General features: G+C 40.7%; 2 protein-coding genes across 2 annotated transcripts; both read right to left on the bottom strand.

Annotated features, from left to right (window-relative positions):
- Window positions 1-849: 849 nt before the first annotated feature.
- LOC137868928 (spindlin-1-like) lies at window positions 850-11,005 on the bottom strand. Its single transcript, XM_068705967.1, has 8 exons — window positions 10,888-11,005; window positions 8,354-8,433; window positions 7,550-7,645; window positions 6,977-7,025; window positions 6,664-6,802; window positions 6,374-6,491; window positions 5,251-5,484; window positions 850-4,377 (listed from the first exon to the last, which is right to left on the bottom strand). The coding sequence occupies exons 3-8, from the start codon at window positions 7,587-7,589 to the stop codon at window positions 4,178-4,180; spliced, it is 780 nt and encodes a 259-aa protein (XP_068562068.1). The 5' UTR covers window positions 7,590-7,645; window positions 8,354-8,433; window positions 10,888-11,005; the 3' UTR covers window positions 850-4,177.
- A 1,347-nt stretch (window positions 11,006-12,352) lies between these two features.
- zmp:0000001301 (rab9 effector protein with kelch motifs) lies at window positions 12,353-18,478 on the bottom strand. The gene is made up of 18 exons (XM_068705635.1): window positions 18,417-18,478; window positions 18,148-18,220; window positions 17,968-18,010; window positions 17,061-17,139; window positions 16,893-16,981; window positions 16,629-16,775; window positions 16,452-16,503; window positions 16,211-16,311; window positions 15,774-15,859; window positions 15,188-15,269; window positions 15,003-15,088; window positions 14,819-14,906; window positions 14,385-14,433; window positions 14,148-14,238; window positions 13,561-13,661; window positions 13,218-13,302; window positions 13,022-13,126; window positions 12,353-12,693 (listed from the first exon to the last, which is right to left on the bottom strand). The coding sequence occupies exons 1-18, from the start codon at window positions 18,476-18,478 to the stop codon at window positions 12,589-12,591; spliced, it is 1,524 nt and encodes a 507-aa protein (XP_068561736.1). The 3' UTR covers window positions 12,353-12,588.
- Between the last annotated feature and the right edge of the window lie 2,028 nt (window positions 18,479-20,506).

The following is a 20,506-nucleotide window of genomic DNA, read 5'->3' on the forward strand; positions in this document are numbered from 1 at the left end:
CCTTCACCTTTGGAAAACAACATTTATTTATTTCCCAAAATATTGAACTTCTTTCAAAGCCCTATATGTATTTTTTCTTTTAGATTTGGGGGTAGAGTCTGGCTGATGCTGGATTTTTGAGGCAAATATTAAATATAACATTGACAAATACAACTAGAAAGGTGCACTCACCACTGCTGTATTCTGTGATGGAATGAATACAACAATGGGCTGGAAGGCGTCCTAAAACACCCTTCATTCAGACTCAAAAACGTGGGGCGATGTATGCAGGCAATCGTCCCAAAGTCGTCGTATAAGACATTTCATACAATCTTGCCAAAAACTAAATTAAACTTACCAAGCAGTGTGTGTGCTGGTAGTTCTGTTAGCCAAACACACCGTACCTCGGGGCCGTTTAAGAGTAGTGGCTGATGAGTAAGCAGGCAGTCAATGGCAGCATAAAACAGGAAGTAAGGTCCTGGAGCATGCAGCCATAACTGGCCACCCAAACTGTGCAATCAGCTGTGGACGGACACAGAGGCGCACGATCACTCACAGACTCACGTACAAGCGTAACCAATCGCATGATCCTCCTGCCAGAGATGATGATGATAATAATGACACATTAGCCATTTTAACGCCACCATTTTTGACAAGGACCCCTTAAATGTGATTATCAATGAATTGTGTACTATGCTTGATATTTAACAGTTGAAAAGTAAACTCTGGATCTACAGTAGATTTACTTTTCTTCATAAGCTTCAATCCGTGACCACTGCATGTTGCTGAAGTGCACTTGAGCAAAAAAACAAGCGATGTCAAATACCCGAATAAAAGAACCATGCTGGAAAGAAAACAAAGCACACCGTGTCAGGTTTTCCATCAACAATAGAAATTATTAACATACATTTTAAAACATACAAAAACAAAAGATACAAGGCAGAAGTATGACAGAAGGCCTGTGTCATTACAACATTAACCACGATAAATTGAAATGAACCGACTGAATTGGACAAAACCTCAAGTCTTAGATTATCTCGTTAAATAACAATAGTGCCCGTTGAGATGATCACGATCTCTTGAATGAAAAACAAAAGAGAGATTACAGAAACCGACAGATCTCTGGGAGTCTGTCTGTTTTTATTTGTATTTTTTTTTAGTGCGCTTACAATACAAGCTGTACTCTGCCTCGGTGACTAACTACATCACAGGAAGTACACAGGCTGGAGGTTTTTCAAACTTAACTCTGTTCTGTACTTTGAGTCGGCCGAGATGACTGATTGGTTAACGATGTCACGCATGGCTCATCAACCTTTACTGCTTTCTTTTCTAAAAGTAAAATGCCGGTGAACATTCACTAGTAGCTGTTGTTTTTATTTATAGTAATGTAATAATAATTTTTAATTATTCTGAAACCCCCAAAACGTGACATAGAGGACTGAAGTCTGATTTATACAGTAAATTAAATGTTTTCCGGCTTTGTTTGGAAAAATTATAATTGCTACTAAAAGATTTTGTGTTTACAGCTGTATCAATATAAATTTGATTATTGCATTTTATTTAAAATTTAACTCAGACTCATAATACTATTGTGGAATTACATTTTCAAGTTTACATCAAGTCTCTATGGGCTTCCACGCTGTATGAACAGATGTTGTTGTTTTCAGCATCGAATTATTTGCTGAATTTGACAAAAAGTGTATTAGATTAAAAAACATTATAATACAATAACAATTCAGATTTAGTTTGATGCTCTGCTGTAATAAACCAGAATTAACCTTTAAGGAACCGACCAGCCGTCGATTCAACGTTCTTTTGCTTCAATTAATGAAGATTCTTTTCTAGTCCAAAAAAATGGGCCAAAGTGGCAACTTTGTTTGCGATATCTCAATAAAAGCTCTATTCTAACCCATAAATTCATATTTAGCTCAAACACTTGCCCTTCAACTGCAATTTCAAATCTGTACAGAACACACGTTCATGGAAAACCTTCAGTCTCGTGTAAATCCAAATAAAATTAGAACGTACATTTGTATAAAAAAATTAAATGTAACCCTTATTGTAATCTCTTCATATATACTAAACACAACTGTGTCCTCTCTTACTGCATACAGGCTGTGGAACTTCTTCAGACGGCTCTACAGTCTTTTGGTTTGTGTGCGAATACAAACAGGGATACTTTTGTTTCAGTAATAATTTGATCAATGGTGCCACTGATGGCTCAGAGATTGAAAACTTCACTGCATCTCAATGGCGGATTTGGTTTTCTTGACAGTTTTTTAGTCCACATAGGTGGTTAACCCCACCGAGATTTAAGGTGCATTAAATCATGTTTCCTGGTCCTGAAATCCACAAAGTGTGACATTTAGAATCCAGCAGCGTGTTCAAGATTCAAATGGAGGAAGAGCCCAGGAGATCCAGGTGTTAACCAGGAATTTAAAACAAACTGCCAAGGACAGAAAGGGCTTTGGCCGAGTTTCAGTTTTTGTTTCTCCGTCCTTTGACTCCTTCACTGACGACTTAGAAAAGACAACACGAGAGCAAATCCAAAGGCTTTAGTGAAATCACGAGAAAAAGCTGTCCGATTGTCTTTAACATCAAACAAGTTCACAACAAGAAAGGGGGTTTGGCAATGATAAAAGCAAAAAGGAAAAAAAGTCCCCATCTTTTTTTTTCTTTTTTTTTTAAAGTGACAGTTTTCAGCTGCAGACGTCTTCAGATGAGGTCTTGTTGACCCTCTTCATGAGTATTTCAGCTGGAGTTGTTGAGATGATATATGATGAAGGAACTGGTTTGGTTTTGTTCTGTACAACAGCTGGGACAGATGTCCCACTTCATTTGAACAAAAGGGCCGTATATTACGTTTTTGGGATACTTTGAGTTTGAATTTCTTTTTTTTTTCTGCCCCATAGGTTTCCAAGGCTTCAGAAAGTATCTCAAGTCCAACACTGAGGTTAAACTGGGACCAGGAGGAAAAAAGACGACGTGTTAGGAACGGCCAACAATAAAATATTTAGAATTATTAAATAATTCTAGTAAAAAGATTTTACTAATTAATACAAAGTTATGAGAAGTTATTTTTTTTTAAATCAAACATTAAGTCAAAACTATGAGATAGTAAATCAAAATTAAGACAGAAAGTAAACACTTTGACAACTGAATAAAATTATGAATTCTAATTATGGGTAGAAATATGTGTCACTGGAAACTGAATTTGAATCACATCATTTCAATTTGTTTAACTTGAATAATTGCATTGAAAAACTGAATCTGCAGAGCACAGTTTGAAATTGATTTCTTTTGTTTGTTTGGGACTGAATTCCAATAAACTTGAAACTGAATTCAGTTGATCCTCTCTGAAAACTCAAACTCTCTGTATACTTCCACATTCAGCTCTCGCAATTCAATTTCAAACCAGTGCAGATTCACACAACTCCGGTCCGAGTATGTTTCGATAGCCGGTTTATTGGATGAAATCCAAAGTGTCAGAAACCAGAATTTTCTTTGCGTCCTCCCCTTCTCTCCAGGGGGCTTCACAGGAAGGAGTGCGGACCGCAGATGGACTTTATCGGTCTTTGCTGAAGTTGAAAACGTGTCAAGAAATCTTCGAGGACTTTTAGTATCGTCATGTTTCGACGCTGCCAGCCGCTCCAGACCGCATTCCTTATCTCGTCTATTTGTTTTTTAGCACGATCAAACTTTTCAATGACACCTTTTCCTCTACCGGCAGCCCACTGGATGAAACCAGACACTGCAAATGACGGTTCAGTTTCTTTAGGCGCAAGCACCTCTTGGCAAAATCATTAACGCATTTCAGGGGTCAGGTAATTATTGTTTAGAATTTCAGATTCGACAACGACAAAGTTGTATCCTTTCAAAATCTTTTTCTAGAGTAAAACTGAATTTTTGGACCTTGAAAGAGTAATAAAACCGTGGCCGATGTTTTTATATTTTACAGGTCTAAGAAGGTCAGGATGAGAGTCTTCAATGTTACTGAGCTGTTTTTTTTCCCATCTGAAACGTTCACGGACAAACGCCGATTCTCAAGAAGTATCCATCCTGTCTTATTTCCGTTGTGTGAATTCCTTTTGTGAGTTTTCTTTGATGGTCTGAGGAACAAGGGCTGGATCGAATGCTTCAGATGTTTCAACATGTGCTGCGTTTTGTTTCTGTCACAAGGGTTAGTTAGGGTTAAGTCTTATGAGGTTTTGACCAGGTCGTACACGTAAATGAGGAAGTCGTCGTCGAACTTGATGAAATAAACAGAGGGCTTGGCCTCCACCTGGTGGATGACCATGCCTGTTCGTTTGCCGCCATCCTCTTTGGCGTACTCCACCTGTTTGCCCACCAGGCTGTCCACCACCTCGCCAGGTTCCCTCTCTGTCGGGACACTGTCGTCTACAGGGAGGGAGGGAGGGAGGGAGGGAGGGAGGTGTTAGCAGGAATTGGTATTAACATGTTTTTTTACTCTTCTAGTAAAAAAGAGAAGAACAAATAGATAAAAAGACATTTCCAGTCAATTTGAAGGAACAATTACAAGTAAGTAAAGTTTTAACTAAACAGTTAAGTATATGTTAATGTCCAACATATAAGCAGTCAAACTAAAACATACTACTGAAAAGTTTACCCAACAAAAAATTAACAAGACATACAACAGAATATATATATAAAATATATAAAATTGAAATATATAAAATGAATGAACACAAGTTTTGATATTTAAATTTATAAAATATGTATAGAAAAATACAAATCATAATAGATAATAGATAATAATAATGATGAAATTATAGAAAAAATATATTAAAATGTATAAACAATGTTTCATTTTATAGGTTTATGATTATTTACTTTCCAATCACAGGTCTTAGCGATATGGCTACAATTGATATCTGGATAAAAATACAAAAGTTGTCAGATATAAACAGTCAAACCATAAAGCAAATGTATGCAAAATCATATATAAAATCCCACTGATGCTTAGGGCATGACATTAGAATTTAATTTAAACTATCTGTTAGCTTTTAATTACCAATAGTTCTGAATAATTCATTTAAACGTCACAATTTTCAATGAAAATAAATATGATGATATTGTTGCTCTGACATTCCAATAATATTGGATTATTACCTGGGTGCCCTTACAGCAGCCTCTTAAAGTGGATAGAATTCAGACATCATATAAATACTCGGGACACATGAAGGAACCAGTCGGGTTCAGGTAGGTTCCTCTTTAAAATCACCACCTGTTGAACAAGAGGACTTCACTCACTTGAGTCGGGCATGATGCGGAGGTCTCCCTCTTTATAGTCGTCCAGCAGCTGGTACATGTAGAGGACTGGGTCTTTCTCGTAGGTGATGTAGAACCAGGTGGTCACGATGGGAGCCCGGGCCAGCACCATCCCCCTCCACTCCTCCTTTGGACCCTCCTCCGTCTCAAACATGTGCTCCACTGCTTTACCTATCATGGTGTCGGCTAGGTTGACGTCTGTCAGACGGGATTTAGCTGCAGGGATAAAAGAAGAATTCAAATCACCGGTTCAAATCTGGCTGGAAACCTTTGCTGCATGTCTCTCTCTGGCCCCTTTTCCCTATCTGCGTCTTCACCGCTGACTGTATAAAGGTACACAAAACATCTTTAAAAAATCCACATTACAAAAAAGAAAACAAACAGAACGGATACAAAACAGAGAGACTAGGTGTCTATTTATCCTGGGGGTGTATAGTGGCCTTTTGAGACTCACTTTGTCAGACAGCTTTACCCTGATGACAACTTTCATCAGTCTAAGCTGGAGCCTAATATTAGCAGCTTCTGCCAAAATTAGCACTCTACTATACTAAACTAAACATTAGCATATCACACTAACATGCTGGATGTTAGCATGTTATGTTCTGCCAAAATTAGCACTCAACTATACTAAACTTACCACTAGCATCTTACACTAACACACTGAGTGTTAGCATATTATTTTCTGCAAAAATTAGCACTGTACTATACTAAATTAAACATTAGCATATCATACTTCCATGCTAAATGTTAGCATGGTATGCCAATACTGATATACAATGTATAAAACATTAGCATGTTACAATGACCTGCTACATATTAGCATGTTCTGCAAACACTAACACACCACTACACTAAACAATATTGCGCTATCATGCTAATGTTAGCATGTTATGTTTTGGCAACAAAATTTTGCAGATAAGTGGGCTATGTGCAATTAGATATGCAAGTTTTTTTTTACATTTTTGTTCGTAGAAAATGTTCAAAATAGTTGCAAAAGTTGCAAACGAGTAAAAATAAAGACTTTCTTCCAAAAACTAGTAAACTAAATGAGCAGCCTTCTATCACCACTGTGTTCAGCGTGATCCTGTTCTCAGTTCAGTCTTACCCAGTCTGTCTGGGAGCACTTCCAGGCCCTGAACCCTCTCGTCTTTATGGAGCTCCAGACCATAAACGCAGTCAAAACCATCGTACTTTACCAGATAGAGCGAAGGGTTCACTGGCACCTGGTGGACACAAACATTTAAAACGTTGATTTTCTGTTGTTTTTGTGCTTCTTTACACACAATCCTATAAGTGGGTATGTTTGCTTTAACAATGATAGTTTAGTGTGTTGGAGGCAGATGGCAATGTAGCAGTCTGGATGCTGACCTCAGCAGTTGAGTCCCGTCAGCTTACCTGGTCGAGCACCGTTCCTTTCCAGACCGCGTGTCCTCCTCCTCCTTCCTTCCACACGTGTTGGATCCTGCAGCCGACGATGTTGCGTCGAGGCTGCGACAGAACTTTGGTGGTCGGACCCAGACTGCTCTTGTGTTTCCTGCCAGGAGACATGAAACAACATAGTCAACGTCATCGGATTTGAGATTTGCGTTTATTGTTTGCACTTTGAGTTGCATCTATAATTCCCTAATTAACTCATATTATGTTCCCTTTGAGTCCAATTATTTTGGCTATAACAAAGACAGACGAGCTGCAAACCCTCTTAACTCACTTATGAGGATTCTTCTTCTTCATCATGTTTGCAGAAACACCTGCATGCCCTGAGGAGAAAAATAAAATCACAACACATTCGTCAATTCAAATTACAACTTCCTGCTAAGATTTAAAGGATGGTTTGTGGTCTAGCCTATTTACTACAGATCCTGCATAATTTATATTACTGCTGACCATTTTCAGAAATATTCAAATAAAGGTGAAAGTCAGTAGTTGTGAACAGAGACTGTATTCAAACATGAAATGTGAAAAAGATTGTGGGAATTTGGTCATTTGTTGCATTGAAAATGTTTCTGTTCAACCGACCGCTCCATCCTCTCAGTCTACACCCCCACGTGATGATAACCCATCTTTGACGACAAAATAACAGTTGACTAAACACAGACTGTGGCGGATTATCTCAATGCAGCAACTTTCAACTCTGCAAATTGACTTCAACTTGACTGAACTTTCAGAGAAACAAACTAAATCTAATGGAAATCTGTCAGAAAACAAATACTACGACCATGTGGTGTCTGCAAGTTGATTGTTAATAACTGTGTTTGCCCTGCCGGTGGAGATGACCTCTGACCTGCATCAGCTGTGTCTCTGTGTCCCGGAGTGCTCTTCATTCATCTGGAGGCAGGGAGGCAGCCAGGCTGCCCGGCCGCACAGCTACAACACTAACCTGTCCAGGAGGAGAGGAACAGAGAACATGTTATCTAATGTGAGGAATAACACAATGACTTCTAGTCACAAAAGATGTCTGTTCATGGAGCCAATCTACTCTCCTGCTATAGCCTTCACTGACATCTACTGGTGAAAAGCAGGAACAACAACAACATCAAGAACAGACCTCGTGTCGTGTCTGTCAAACTGCTGCCAGACAGAGCTCATCATTCTATGTCACCTTTCCCCAGTCATGATTAACTGGTCACAAACATTCAGCTTGGTATTAAATATCACGATATGTTGATGAAGATGATGTGTCTGGAGCTGCATGCTGGGAACTCTGCATTACAATCTTCTTATTAGCTTAGCGTAAATACTGGAAGCAGGGGAAACTGATGAGCCCATCTCCATCAACCCTCAGCCTAGCAACGTATTTAACATACAAGGACTACTGACTGGGAATAAACTACTGCAAGAAATAATAGAAAAATGCTAACTTATATCTTCTCAAAACATTATTAGTTATGTAATTAATGTCATCTGTAAAGAAAGAAAATAGTATTACTTTAGCAGATAGTTTGTAAAACAAACAATAGACACAAGAAAATGTGTGTCTATGCTTCCGCCCTGTTGCCATACGAGTGCAGTGCAGAGTGGGCATGAGCTAGCCAGTGGCGCACGCTCACGTGCACTAAACGATCAGTGCAGGTTTAGCAGTATTTACCCAGTCTCCAGTATTCAGGAGTGCTGATGTTCAGCAGGTTTCCAGCTTTTCAGTTTTCCGGCTGATCTGCCGAACCAAACCTGTGACAGAAAAAACACAGAGTCAACCACTCAACCAAATCCAAAGACATCGGTCTGAAGCCAGGACTATGGCTCTCAGTGAACGACGCCAGTAAAATAAGTTAAACTTCCATATTGTTGGTTATATCATTGATAAATATACGACCTCATATACGACCACCTGTCATGAAGTTTCATGACTTACTAACGTGATGACAACTGAGCGATGAAAACGCTAACAGAGCTGGTGTGAAGCTTCAACATGTGTGGAGAAATTGTGCTCCCAAAAAAAAGAGAGACTAGAATAACACAATGCTTGTGTAAGTTCGTATGGAAGTTTTATCAGAGCACACATTGAAAACTCAAACAGGCTCAGAAACAACAGACATTTTACAGCATTTGGCTGCAGCTGGTGTTGATTTCCCTCCAGTTGCCCTGGGCAACACATGATTAGCCTGTTGTCATGAGAGGCAGAGCAATGCCCGACTCACTCTGTCCAAGACACAACTTCAAACGGACTGAAACCGACCGGAGAGTCCGAAACTGGGAGCAAAAACGACATTGTTCTTTGCGAACACACACACACACACACACACACACACACACACACACACACACACACACACACACACACACACACACTAAAAAATGTACGTTTCTCTCTGGTCTCCCCTAAAACATCTGGATGTTATCAAGTCCCAGCACTGCCCAAACTATTACTTCACACCGTGATTCAGTAGTACAATAAAGCTAGAGTTGTGTTTTTTGAAGACTAGTTCTAGTACTTTAACTCCCAACTTGCCAAAAGCTCAAACGTTTCATTCGGTTTCTGTATTTAAAAAGCCAGACTTTGAAGTGCTGACTCAGTGTTTTCTTTGAGTTATGGCCAGGTCGAAACTTTGACTATTTTCAATAAAAACAACGAACATTTTTGGCTAGCCTATATGCTACACTGTAGCAGAGCTGTAACTGTAGAAATGTTTTAGCTAGTATCCATGCGATACTTTAACCGAGTTATACAGTAACAGTGGAAAAATGATTTGACAGCATCCGTGCTACACTAACAGAGCTGTAACCATAGAAAAGTGTTTTGCTGCCTTTGGCTGCCCTCCGACTGTCACATGACTAGTGATGGGAGACTTAGTGGGGACTTCCTGTCTTGCACATCCACTGCAGCTGGGGATAAATGATGGGTGTAACCCATTTGTGCATCAGGATTTTGTTGCAGCTGAACGGCTTACTAGGCCTAACTGAATAGAGGTTATCGGCCATGCTGCCGTAGTGGTATTGGGTTAGGTTGTATCGGAGTAGCCTGCAAGTACACGAGGACAGTATCGCGCCCGATACTTGATTTTAGTATGGGTGCATCCCTCACAACTGGTCCTGAGAATCATCTTTTACTTAAGCAAATATGCCAAAGCTGTAAAAAAAATAAAATAAATAAACACTTCGATGTTCAGTTAATGCAAATGTTAAATAAAAACCCAAACTGTGTTCGAGGGATAGCATAATTTTATTGTGATTTGGGTGAACTGCGCCTTTAAAAGAAAATATAGATCATCTGTACGCTGTAGGAAGACAGACATATTACAGATATGTTGGAATCATACAGTTTTGGGTACCACAAGTAGACAAACAAACAGACAAAAACAACACCACTGAAATCTTTCACTCTAATGTTCAGTTGAGATGAGCATCAGCCGGTCGTAGGGCTGCTGGAGCTGTAGCTGCACATCAGGTTGCAGCTGACCTTTGATTTCATTTGGTTACAAGTTGGTAAAGGGGGCGTGGCCGTTACCAGACTGGAGCATTCAAATCAGCTTTGAGCAACTTCAATATGAAAATCACAGCACTGCTCACGCTGTTGTTACTTCATTCAATACATTGGAATTTGTAAAAAGATGCAGCGACGCATCTGTGAAAAGCTGTGCCAAACCAAACCCCATGTTTAAATGTTTAAAAAAGGGTTTTACTGCTTTCATTCTCCACTGACAGCTGTTTTAGCCACGTGTTTGCTTTATTACATATGTCAGTATGGAGCAGGTTGCTAGTTCGACTTCCACCTTGCTAACTGGCTAAGTAAAAACATAATTTATATATTAAGTCACCATCCTCACTGACAAACGACCGAGCAGGTTCTGCAGGGCCAGTGTCAGCCATGTTGCTCGTATTTACAGCCCAGACCAGGGGAAAGGGCGCGGATAAGGGGCCTCAGGAAAGTGGACATCTTAGGGACTGTCCGGCAGGATTTCTGCAGCAAAGGCAGAAATATCCTAGACGGAGAGACAGCAGCCGACCGGGCTCGGTCTCTCGCTGTCTGCCGCTGCTTCCCCCGCCCCTCCCCCGCCAGACCAACCGTCGGCGGGAGAACGCCAGCGATAAAACGAGCGCTCAGTGTGTGTTGCTTTTGGCTGTTTACCTGAGGGCTGACTAGCTAGCTAAAGAGAGACAGGTGCATATTTGTTTCTGTCTTACCGTTGTTATTTTAAAAAAATGGAGTTCGAAGCGAACTGCGGCGGGTTTTCTCGCCTCCTGCTGTTTGTCCACAGAGCCCGTTTCGACTTCACAGGAACCAGCAGAGAGACTCCACAGCCGTCTCACCACGGAAAGTTAAGGTGTACCACAGGAAACGCAAGACGTCCGGTTCAGCCTTTCACAATAAAAGCGCCAGGGACTGAGACTAGGCTTTGACTAGATATGAAAGTGCATGTCACAAATGTATTGAACATTTAGGGACAGGAATATTATCGTAAATCGTCTTCTGTCCTCCCCAGTGTCAGATGTTGTATATCTGTGTATCCAGTATTTGGTGTGATTAGCCTAGCTTAGCACAAAACCTGGAGGCATGTAAATGCTATATTTTAATGTTAACAAACAATCAGCCAGTCAAGTGGTATTTTAGAGGTAACATTTGTGGGGCAGTAACTACTTTGGACAGATGCAAAACCAGATAAATTACACAATTTTATAATTTGACATAATGAGTTTTTTTGACCAGTTCCCAGTTCAACACATGAAATAATCTGGTCTGGTCTCTTCAATTCTCCATTTGTATGAGGTGTGAACTTGGGTAGCTATGCTCTGGTGAGCATTTTACCTCGTTATCTTACTGCTTTCATGTTTGGTAATCCGGTTTCACTTTTCAAATCATAGTTTTTTTCCATGCACAATCATTGTTTGTGTTTTAAATTATTGAATAATTAATCTAATTGATTTCATATTTTCTCCAATTATTTTTCAATGTAAACTAGTGCTTTTTGTGAAATTGTATTTCACATCATTCCATTGCCAACTTCTTTGACTGGAAAAATATAAAAGCTGAATCTACTTTAATATAAATTAACATTGAGCAAATAAGGGCTATACAACACATTAAAAGCGAACGCTGAGAGATAACTGACAATGAATATGGTAGAAGTAAGAAAGACTTGGATTAGCCTATGTGACATAACCTAAAATAAACAATCGGCTCTTATTTTTTCTATCGCCTCACTCCCGGTCGTATTGCTGTGAATTGACGCTCGTCACTCTCTCTCCCCGCCCCTGCCTCGCTCTGCCAGATAGTGCAACCGAGAGGAAATACGAGGACACCGACTGGCGCATTACGCTGTTTTTCCCTGCTTAATAGTGATCCGCGCTGCTGTTGAATGCGACAGTGGAGGAGACAGACAGAGAGGGAGAGACAGGTAGATAGAGACAGACAGACAGAGAAATAGAGAGATATATATGGAGACAAGCAGAAATGACAACCAGGCAGACAGGTGTAACATTTCAGTTGATCAGTTTTAGGCTAATCAAAATAAGTTATGATACAATCTGTGTCTGACAGTTAAGGAAACATGTTCTTATGTAATTCCTCCTGTAAGAGCTGTGATGCTAAATGACTCATTTACACCATGTGAGCTGTGTAATTCAGTGTTTATTATCACATTCTGACATCTGAATCAATTAGTCAAATGTTGTTTTCTATGACAGTGTTATGACCAGCTGTTGCACACTCAACAATACAAGATACACATTTTTAACATTCTTTCTTTTTTTTTTACATATTGCATATTTTTATTGAAGGAGCCTTTAATCAAGTTTTGTTTCCCCTTTCACGTAATACTCGTCAAAACAACAGGGCCCAAGAAATCTATCTATCTGTCTGTCTGTCCGTCCGTCCGTCTGTCTATCTCACATTCCTTTGAACTGCTGCATGATGGACAGAAGGTGCTCGCTGCGTTTCTGGATGCTGTTCTGCTCCTCCTTCAGCCTCTCCTGCTCCTGCAGCACCTCCTCCTGAGGACCCATCGGACAGACCGACAGAGGAGGGAGTTCATTTAAATGCAATACTCCCAAATATTATAATACCAAATATAGTTTCTTAGAGGTCTTGCAATGTGTTGTTTCCCCCCAAAAAAGTTTGTGTCATGATCATTTTAAAGAAGTAGAAGAACTTAAAGAAGATCCACGTGACTCCCTGGGTGGGGGATGTGGTTTGCAGGTTAAGCCCCTCAGTAAAGAAACCCTCCTGAGGACTTTTATGTACAGAGCAGCAACCAGACAGACAGTCTATACAACAGGAAATGGAGAAGAGGCTGGTGTGAGGCGGTGTGTGCTTACTGACTCTGAGTCTGCAGAGCTCCCTCCTCTCTCGGTCGTTCTCCTCGGCTCTCGCTCGGAGCCACGCCTCATTCTGAGAGCGATGTCTGTCCAGCATCTCCTGCAGCTCCTGACACACACACACACACACACACAACTTATGTTCAGATGTTCTGTGTTCCTAATTTAGCATGCCAACATGCATATCATGGAAATGATACCTGTTGCTGTTGTTGTCTGCCACCTTCATGAGCTTCTTTCTCTCTTTGCAGAGCAGCAGCAGCTTGAGACAACTCTGACCTCTCTCTGGGAAAAAAAAGACTCAGCCGTGAAGAAATCCATTCAAGTAAATCAATGAATCAGTCTCCGCGACTGTATCAGTTTTCTACTGAAGACATACCTTTGTGTGAAACATTATTTTTTTTACTTGTATTGACATTTATGGTCTGATGTAAATATGTAAAATATATGAATATATATATATATATTTAAAAATAAATTAAATATAAAATAATACAAATAAAAACGAACTAAACAAAGGTAAACACAGAGATGTACATGTACCGATCCAGTTTCTGGAACTCCTGGTCCAGCAGAGTGAAGGCTGTCTGGATCATCTTCATGGCCTGATCTCGAATCGCACTGAAGTCTCTGTGGACAAACGCCTGCAGAAGGAAACATTACATTACCTGTGATATTATTAGTGTGAACAGACAGTATATGAACTACTACTACTGACACAACAGTTACTACTGCTACAACTAGTACTGTTACTACTTCTACCAACGCTATTACTGCTACACTGCTACACACTCCTCTCTTTGTGGTGATGTGATTAGATTAGATTAGACTAGAATAAGTGAACAATTATGTTGTCAAGCCACAAATGCAGCCCCAGCAACTTGCTGTGTGAAAGTACCTTTAATATTACTACTGATACTGCTCCTACTATAACGTCTACTACTCCTCATCACAGCCTTTTTGGGATACTGGCTAAATTATGTTTTCTGACCCATGAATCCAATCCGCCCAGTCACTTCTCCACTCTTTACAATGCCGCTGATATGACAACATGCACAGAGAATGCTGTTGCAAAACAGAATTATTTTTTTAAAATGCTATAACCTCAATAAATCCATTGGCGTCTTCACCTGTGCATTAGCCACTGTGTTCCTGGACTGGTTGGATGGAGCAGACTCGCTCAGCTCATAGCGAACGTTGGGAACCTTTGTGGGGGTGAAGCTGTTAACAGTCAAAACCAGAATGAAACCAAGCTGTTAAAACTGAGAGATGAGACTCAGACAGAGCGTGACACAAGCTCTGAAACTGCAGACACACACTACACCAAGGATGGAACGCAAACACCGGTGTGTACAGCAGCTGCTGACCTGTGGCTGACTCCCTGCAGACCAAACTCTGACAGAATCTCCTTCATCACTGTGGACAAAGAGTTTTCACATTTTCACAATGCGAGGCCCATGCAACTACTTCAAAATGTTGTTTAGGTCCAAAAGTGTGTGACGTTCTCCCATTCGTACTATTCTTCTACACCAAAATCTATTCGTCCGGATTAAAATGGCATTTCATGGTTTGTTCCTGCCCCTCAGAGGACCCTTCCTCTAGCCAGCACCTATTTGTGTCTGCATGTACAGTATATAGATGAAAACCTGTGCTCGACATGGATAAAGAAGACATAAACACGCATACAATTTTATTCACTCCAAAAGTTACCCGGGGCAACCCACACCACCCCTGCTTTCGCGGTCTATGCCACTCAGACCATGTTCAGGTTAGAAAAGGTGAATTTATATGAGTAATATACCTGGCTGTCTCTCTGACGGGTTGATGAGTTTCATCACTTTCAGGTCATTAAACTCCTGCTCCTCATTCTTCCCTCCAAACACATACAGCTGTCAACCAGAAGAAAAAAAAGTGTTATATTATAAGATGTGACAACAACGAAACATAAATGATGCAATTTTGAAAATAATTAGCGGCACACTGACGTGGCTGTGGAGGATGAAGGCGCTGTGTCCGTGGCGTCGGACCGGAGGAATTCCAACGTACAGAGGAACCTTCCACTTCATCTTAGCTGGAGGGAAACGACGTGACATATATGAAAAGAGCATAACTCAATCCTTTGACTTTCTTCAGAATAACTCATGTTCTCATTTGTCGGCATCTCACTCACAGATACTGAGTTTATGGATTTCATTGGAAGGCGTCACCGTGCCGTCCTCATTTGTGCTTTTGCCACCAAACAGGTAGATATCCTCCATGATTAAACATAGTGAAGAATTACATTCATTATAATCAACCAACAACAATGAAGGCAGAATCCATCAATGAGAAAAATATATTATAAAATATATGAAATGGGAAAATATAATTTTTACAAGAGCTACTTATATTAATATATACAAGATCTCTTCCTCTCTGACTTCTTGATCTGACCACTCTGAAGAGGTGAATCATTCAGGAAGCTCGGACACCAGTTCAATCAGCTCCTGCACCCTTTCCCTTGCTGCAGTTTCTGCAGTTTGTCATGGTAACACAGACAACCATGGCGACAAGCTTAAAAAAGTTTAACCGACATGAACTGCGAATGCAGTCGTAGCAGCCCTCCCCCACCATGCTGTTTGAAAGCACTGCTACATTCATGTATTACCAGTCAAATGTATTGGAGTTACAATATACCTATGTGTGTGTGTGTGTGTGTGTGTGTGTGTGTGTGTGTGTGTGTGTGTGTGTGTGTGTGTGTGTGTGTGTGTGTGTACTTTATCATGGTGTGCAGTCAGTGTTTGTCCACTGCAGGCTGCGGGTGATTCTCCCTTCACCTCCCACTTCTGCCACTGTAAGTTCTCTAAAACAACAAACGGGTGGAAGTGAGTCTATGATCTGTGGAGACCACAAGTGTGTGTCAAGGTGAGTAACACTTTTAAAGAAATACACTTGTGTTTATGTCCAGGACGTAAAATCACATCATTCATTACATTATATATTATATTCCATTTAAATTCTACTTTTAAAATATACCTTAGATGTATTATCAATATTGATTTTAAGTCAAAAGCATTTGTACTTCGAAGTACAATCTTGAGACGCTTAGAATATACTTTAGTTATAACTGGCAGGTGACCTGAACTAATACAAAACACCTGACAATCCCTCAGATTTCTGTATTCTATATGTTTGTGAATCAGTGTTGTATTACCTGTGTTGAGAACATGGAAGTCTTTACAGAAGTCTCCACCTGCTTCATAACCTCCGGACATGAACACCTGATCTCCCACCAGAGCAAACCTCTGACCCCACCTACACACATGCAATAAACACACAAATGCTAAAGCTCTCGTCAGTGTGTGTCAGCGTTGATAAGACTCAACAACCCCCTGAGCATTTTCATATCATCCAATAAAACATTCCTGTAATGAATCTAATAATAAGCGTCTTACAGGGCAGGAGGCAGCGATCCGCTAGTTTTTACCGGCGTCCAGGTGAGAGACGCTGAAACAGAGCAGAGAGAAAACACTTAGGACACTCACACCTTCTCTTTATACATCCATGGGTAAACAACGGTAACAACCAGAAGTACGGTCCTTTAATGAAGATGAGGATGAAGATGCATGGACCTGTGTTGAAGACCATGAGGTCGTCGGTTGGATTCCCTCCCAGAATTCCTCCGTACGCGTAGATGTTGTCCCCCACGGCTACAGCGCTGTGTCTGAGGGTTCTGAGGGCCACGCCCCCGACTGATAAGCAATCCCAAGTCAGGGACACTGTTAGAAAATGGAAATAGTGTCACATTGCTGTTAGGCTTTATTTGAATGCAACACTAAAGCATGAGCACAGGCCGAGCTGTTCCTCTTTGTCTCCGCCTGCTGTGACGTCCTCACCTATATCAAAGCTGTAGACTTCCGGGAGACACTCGGTGGCGTCGGGGCTGGACGCTCCTCCAAACAGGTACAGCTTTCCTTTCACAACACTTAGGAGGAAACAAGATGAAGCTATGACAATAGATCATCTCCGCTGTATACTACAAGCTAGTCAGTGCTGGAGTTTACCAAAGAGTGTGTCCTTCTCTGGCTGAGGGAACTTCTCCGCTCTGAGGTATCTCCTCCCACGACACTTCATCGGGAGAAACTACAAGCAACAACAAATTCTCTGCTCATTAGTTATTTTCTTTTCAGTCACAGCAGCTCAGCTTCATAACAACAACAGTTTTCCTGGCAAGAATCAGAATCAGAACCGTTTATTGCCAAGTACGTTACACCAGTGGTGGGCGTCAGGACCCAAACAGAATCACAAAGTTATAGCTATTTTATAATTTAACTATTTTTCACAAATACACTACATGTCTTCTAAATATTTAGCTTATTATCTCATTGCATAGCTACTCTCTTCTGTTCCGTGTTCCGTGTTCTGTGTTCTGTTCTGAGTTCTGTTCTGTACTCGGTTCCGTTCTTTGTTCCAACTGTGTTCTGTGTGTGTTCTGTGTTTGTTATATGTTCTGTGTGTATTCCGTGTTCTGTGTGTGTTCCGTGTTCTGTGTTCTGTGTTCTGTGTGCTGTGTGTTGTGTTTTGTGTGTTGTGTTTTTGTGTGTTGTGTGTTGTGTGTTGTGTTTTTGTGTGTTGTGTGTTGTGTGTTCTGTTCCATGTTTTGTGTATGTTCCGTGTTCTGTGTGTTGTGTGTTCTGTTCTGTGTTCTGTTCTGTGTTCTGCTCCGTGTTCTGTGTTTGTGTTCTGTTCTGTGTGTGTTCTGTGTGTTCTATGTTTTGTGTTCTGTGTGTTTTATGCGTGTTCTGTGTTCCGTGTTCTGTTCTGTGTTCTGTGTTGTGTTCTGTGTTCTGTGTTCTGTGTATGTTCTGTGTTCTGTGTTCTGTGTATGTTCTGTGTTCTGTGTTCTGTGCGTGTTCTGTACGTGTTCCGCGTTCTGTTTTCTGTTCCGTCTACCTACATTTTCATTTGTACCTGTTAGCATGTAGAAGTCGCTGAAGTAAACAGTGATGTCCTCCTAAATAAATGAGAAGACATTTAGCAGACCATTACCATCCACATTCCATGTTTCAACCATGTTTTGTTCTTAAATGTAAAACAGGCAGCTGTTTGTGAAATCTCCTTGACTTAAAAAAATAAAATGAAAGCAGTCACCTCTTGGTCGATGCTGGAGGCTCCTCCGAACAGAAAGGCGACGTTTCCTGCCACAGCTAAAGCGTGGCCATGTCTGTGACGCGACACATTGGACAACACAAAGGTGTCTGTCAATTAAACAATGAGCAAACACCACCCAAAAAAACATCTCGACACCACTCCACTTAAAGCCTTAAATGAGTTTATGTCATCACATGGCTCCAAACCATCCTGCAGAGTGGATGAATCATCAGTCTATTATTAGACACTTTAAAAAGAATGAGACCCACCTGGGACTTGGGGCTTCTCCCCTCACCTCTTTCTCCAGCCAGTGACCGCTGGCTAAAGCCATCTTGTTGGTGAGACTTCTTGGTTTTCTAGTTGTTGCTGTCTTTGTTTCATTGAAGCCGCACTGAGCCACAGATGAGTGTCAGACCGCAGTTCGACAGCTGTCTCTGTCTCCGAGTGTCAGTTTACAGGTAACGACATATATCCTCTACAGGTGCCCTGTTGCCCAGCAACGCGTCCGAAACACACTGCCCACCGGAGCAGGTCAGCATTTAATGGGACGTGGTGAGAACACTGAGAAAAGAGGAAAATCAATCTTGGTTGCTGTCGTTGATGCTTTGACAAAAGAAAAAGAATGTATTCACAGTAAAAGTACACAAGTATTATCAGCTTCACGTAGTAAAAGTATCACAGTAACAGTAGCCACTTAAGACAAGTATTATTAGATTAATTTAGTTACAGTATCACAGTAAAAGTAGCCACACAAGACAAGTAATATTAGCTTCTTATAGTTAATGTACCATAGTAAAAGTACATATGCATTATCAGCTTCATGCAGTACCACATTAGGCATACAGATGTAGCATGATATAATGTAGCCTATATTTGATAGGTGGGCTTCAGAGTAACAGAAACTAACAATGATATAATCACTTTTGTAATAGTTAAAGTTCAGTGAGGCAGGTACGGGGGGTTAAGATGTTAAAGCGGCTGTGCTGTAAAGCAGAAGTGTAACACAGATGAATAGATTCAAAGTTTTTAATCCATTAGGGGACTGCATGGTCGTGTAGTGGGGGCCGGGGTTTGATTCCCGGGCTAGATGGGCCTCCTGTGTGGAGTTTGCATGTTCTCCCTGTGTCAGTGTGGGGTTCTCTCTGGGGTTCTCCGGCTTCCTTCTTCAGTCCAAAGATTTTATTAATTGATGACTTTAAATTGCCCGTAGGTGTGAATGGTTTTCTGTGGTATGGTAGTCTGGCGACATGTCCAGGATGTACCCTGTCTTCACACCAATGTCAGCTGGGATCAGCTTCAGCCCCCCCCCCCATGCGACCCTGAACAGAATAAGCGGTTAAAGATAATGGATGGATGGATGGAATCCATTAGGATAATCATTTTTAGCAGATCTAATGAATGTGACAAGCAACTACTTAGCCTATCCATCTCACGTGGACTGTGGACACGGACACGGACACCGGGATGTCTCACATCTGATTTGTTTATTCAAATATGATCACAGCTCATTACTGCCTCTGAGACTTTTATTACATCACTGTCTCACTATTCACAGCACTCTAAACCTATTATTATTAATATTATCATTATTATTAGCCTATTAGCATCCGTTGTTCTCACTAGACTGATGCACTGTAAATGTAAATAGCAGGGGCTTTATTTCCCACCCAGACCTTTGAAAACATATATGACCTTGTTTTCATTTCCACTGCATGCTTGCTTCTTCAGTGACCTCATAAGGATTAAGCAAAGGTTTAAAAAAAAAAAGGTGACATCATTATAATATAAGTCTTATTGTCAACGAACTGAAACTGGAAACTGAAATGTTTCTAGAATCAAACGGTGATCTCTAAAACGTCTCGTTCAGCGTCTGATTCTCTGCCTATTGATGATGTAAGTCGACTGGTCACGTTCTCCACCGTCACCACTCTTCTTTTTTTTTTGATCATGTTTTATTCATACATACACGCACGCTCATGCAACCACAACCTCAGCCACCGACACGTGATGTACACGGTCTGTTAAGCTCCGTGAGCCACTGTCAAACCAATCGGAATACAGTTTATTTTTCAAAATAAAAAACATTTCGTAACAATTTCGTAAACACACATTTTTAGAGTAATGGTAATGTCCTTGATAAGGATGAATGGCGTGTTTTCATATGGTTCATATTTGTTTGAGTAAAAACAATGAATTCAGTCAAAAAAAGGCCTATTTTCTTACGTAGCGCTTTTATTGTGAATGCAATATCTTATTTCCGGTCTGGTACTCGTTCTGTCTGCCCATTGTGAGATAACGAGCCGATCCCCGGGGCTCCTGGTCCAAAGGATGCTACCTACTGACTCCTTCGTGTTGTCAT

This window comes from Cebidichthys violaceus, unplaced genomic scaffold (assembly GCF_023349555.1).
Source record: "Cebidichthys violaceus isolate CVI_PGR_0920_01 unplaced genomic scaffold, fCebVio1.0.p SCAF_12, whole genome shotgun sequence".
NCBI classification, from domain to species: Eukaryota; Metazoa; Chordata; class Actinopteri; order Perciformes; family Stichaeidae; genus Cebidichthys; species Cebidichthys violaceus.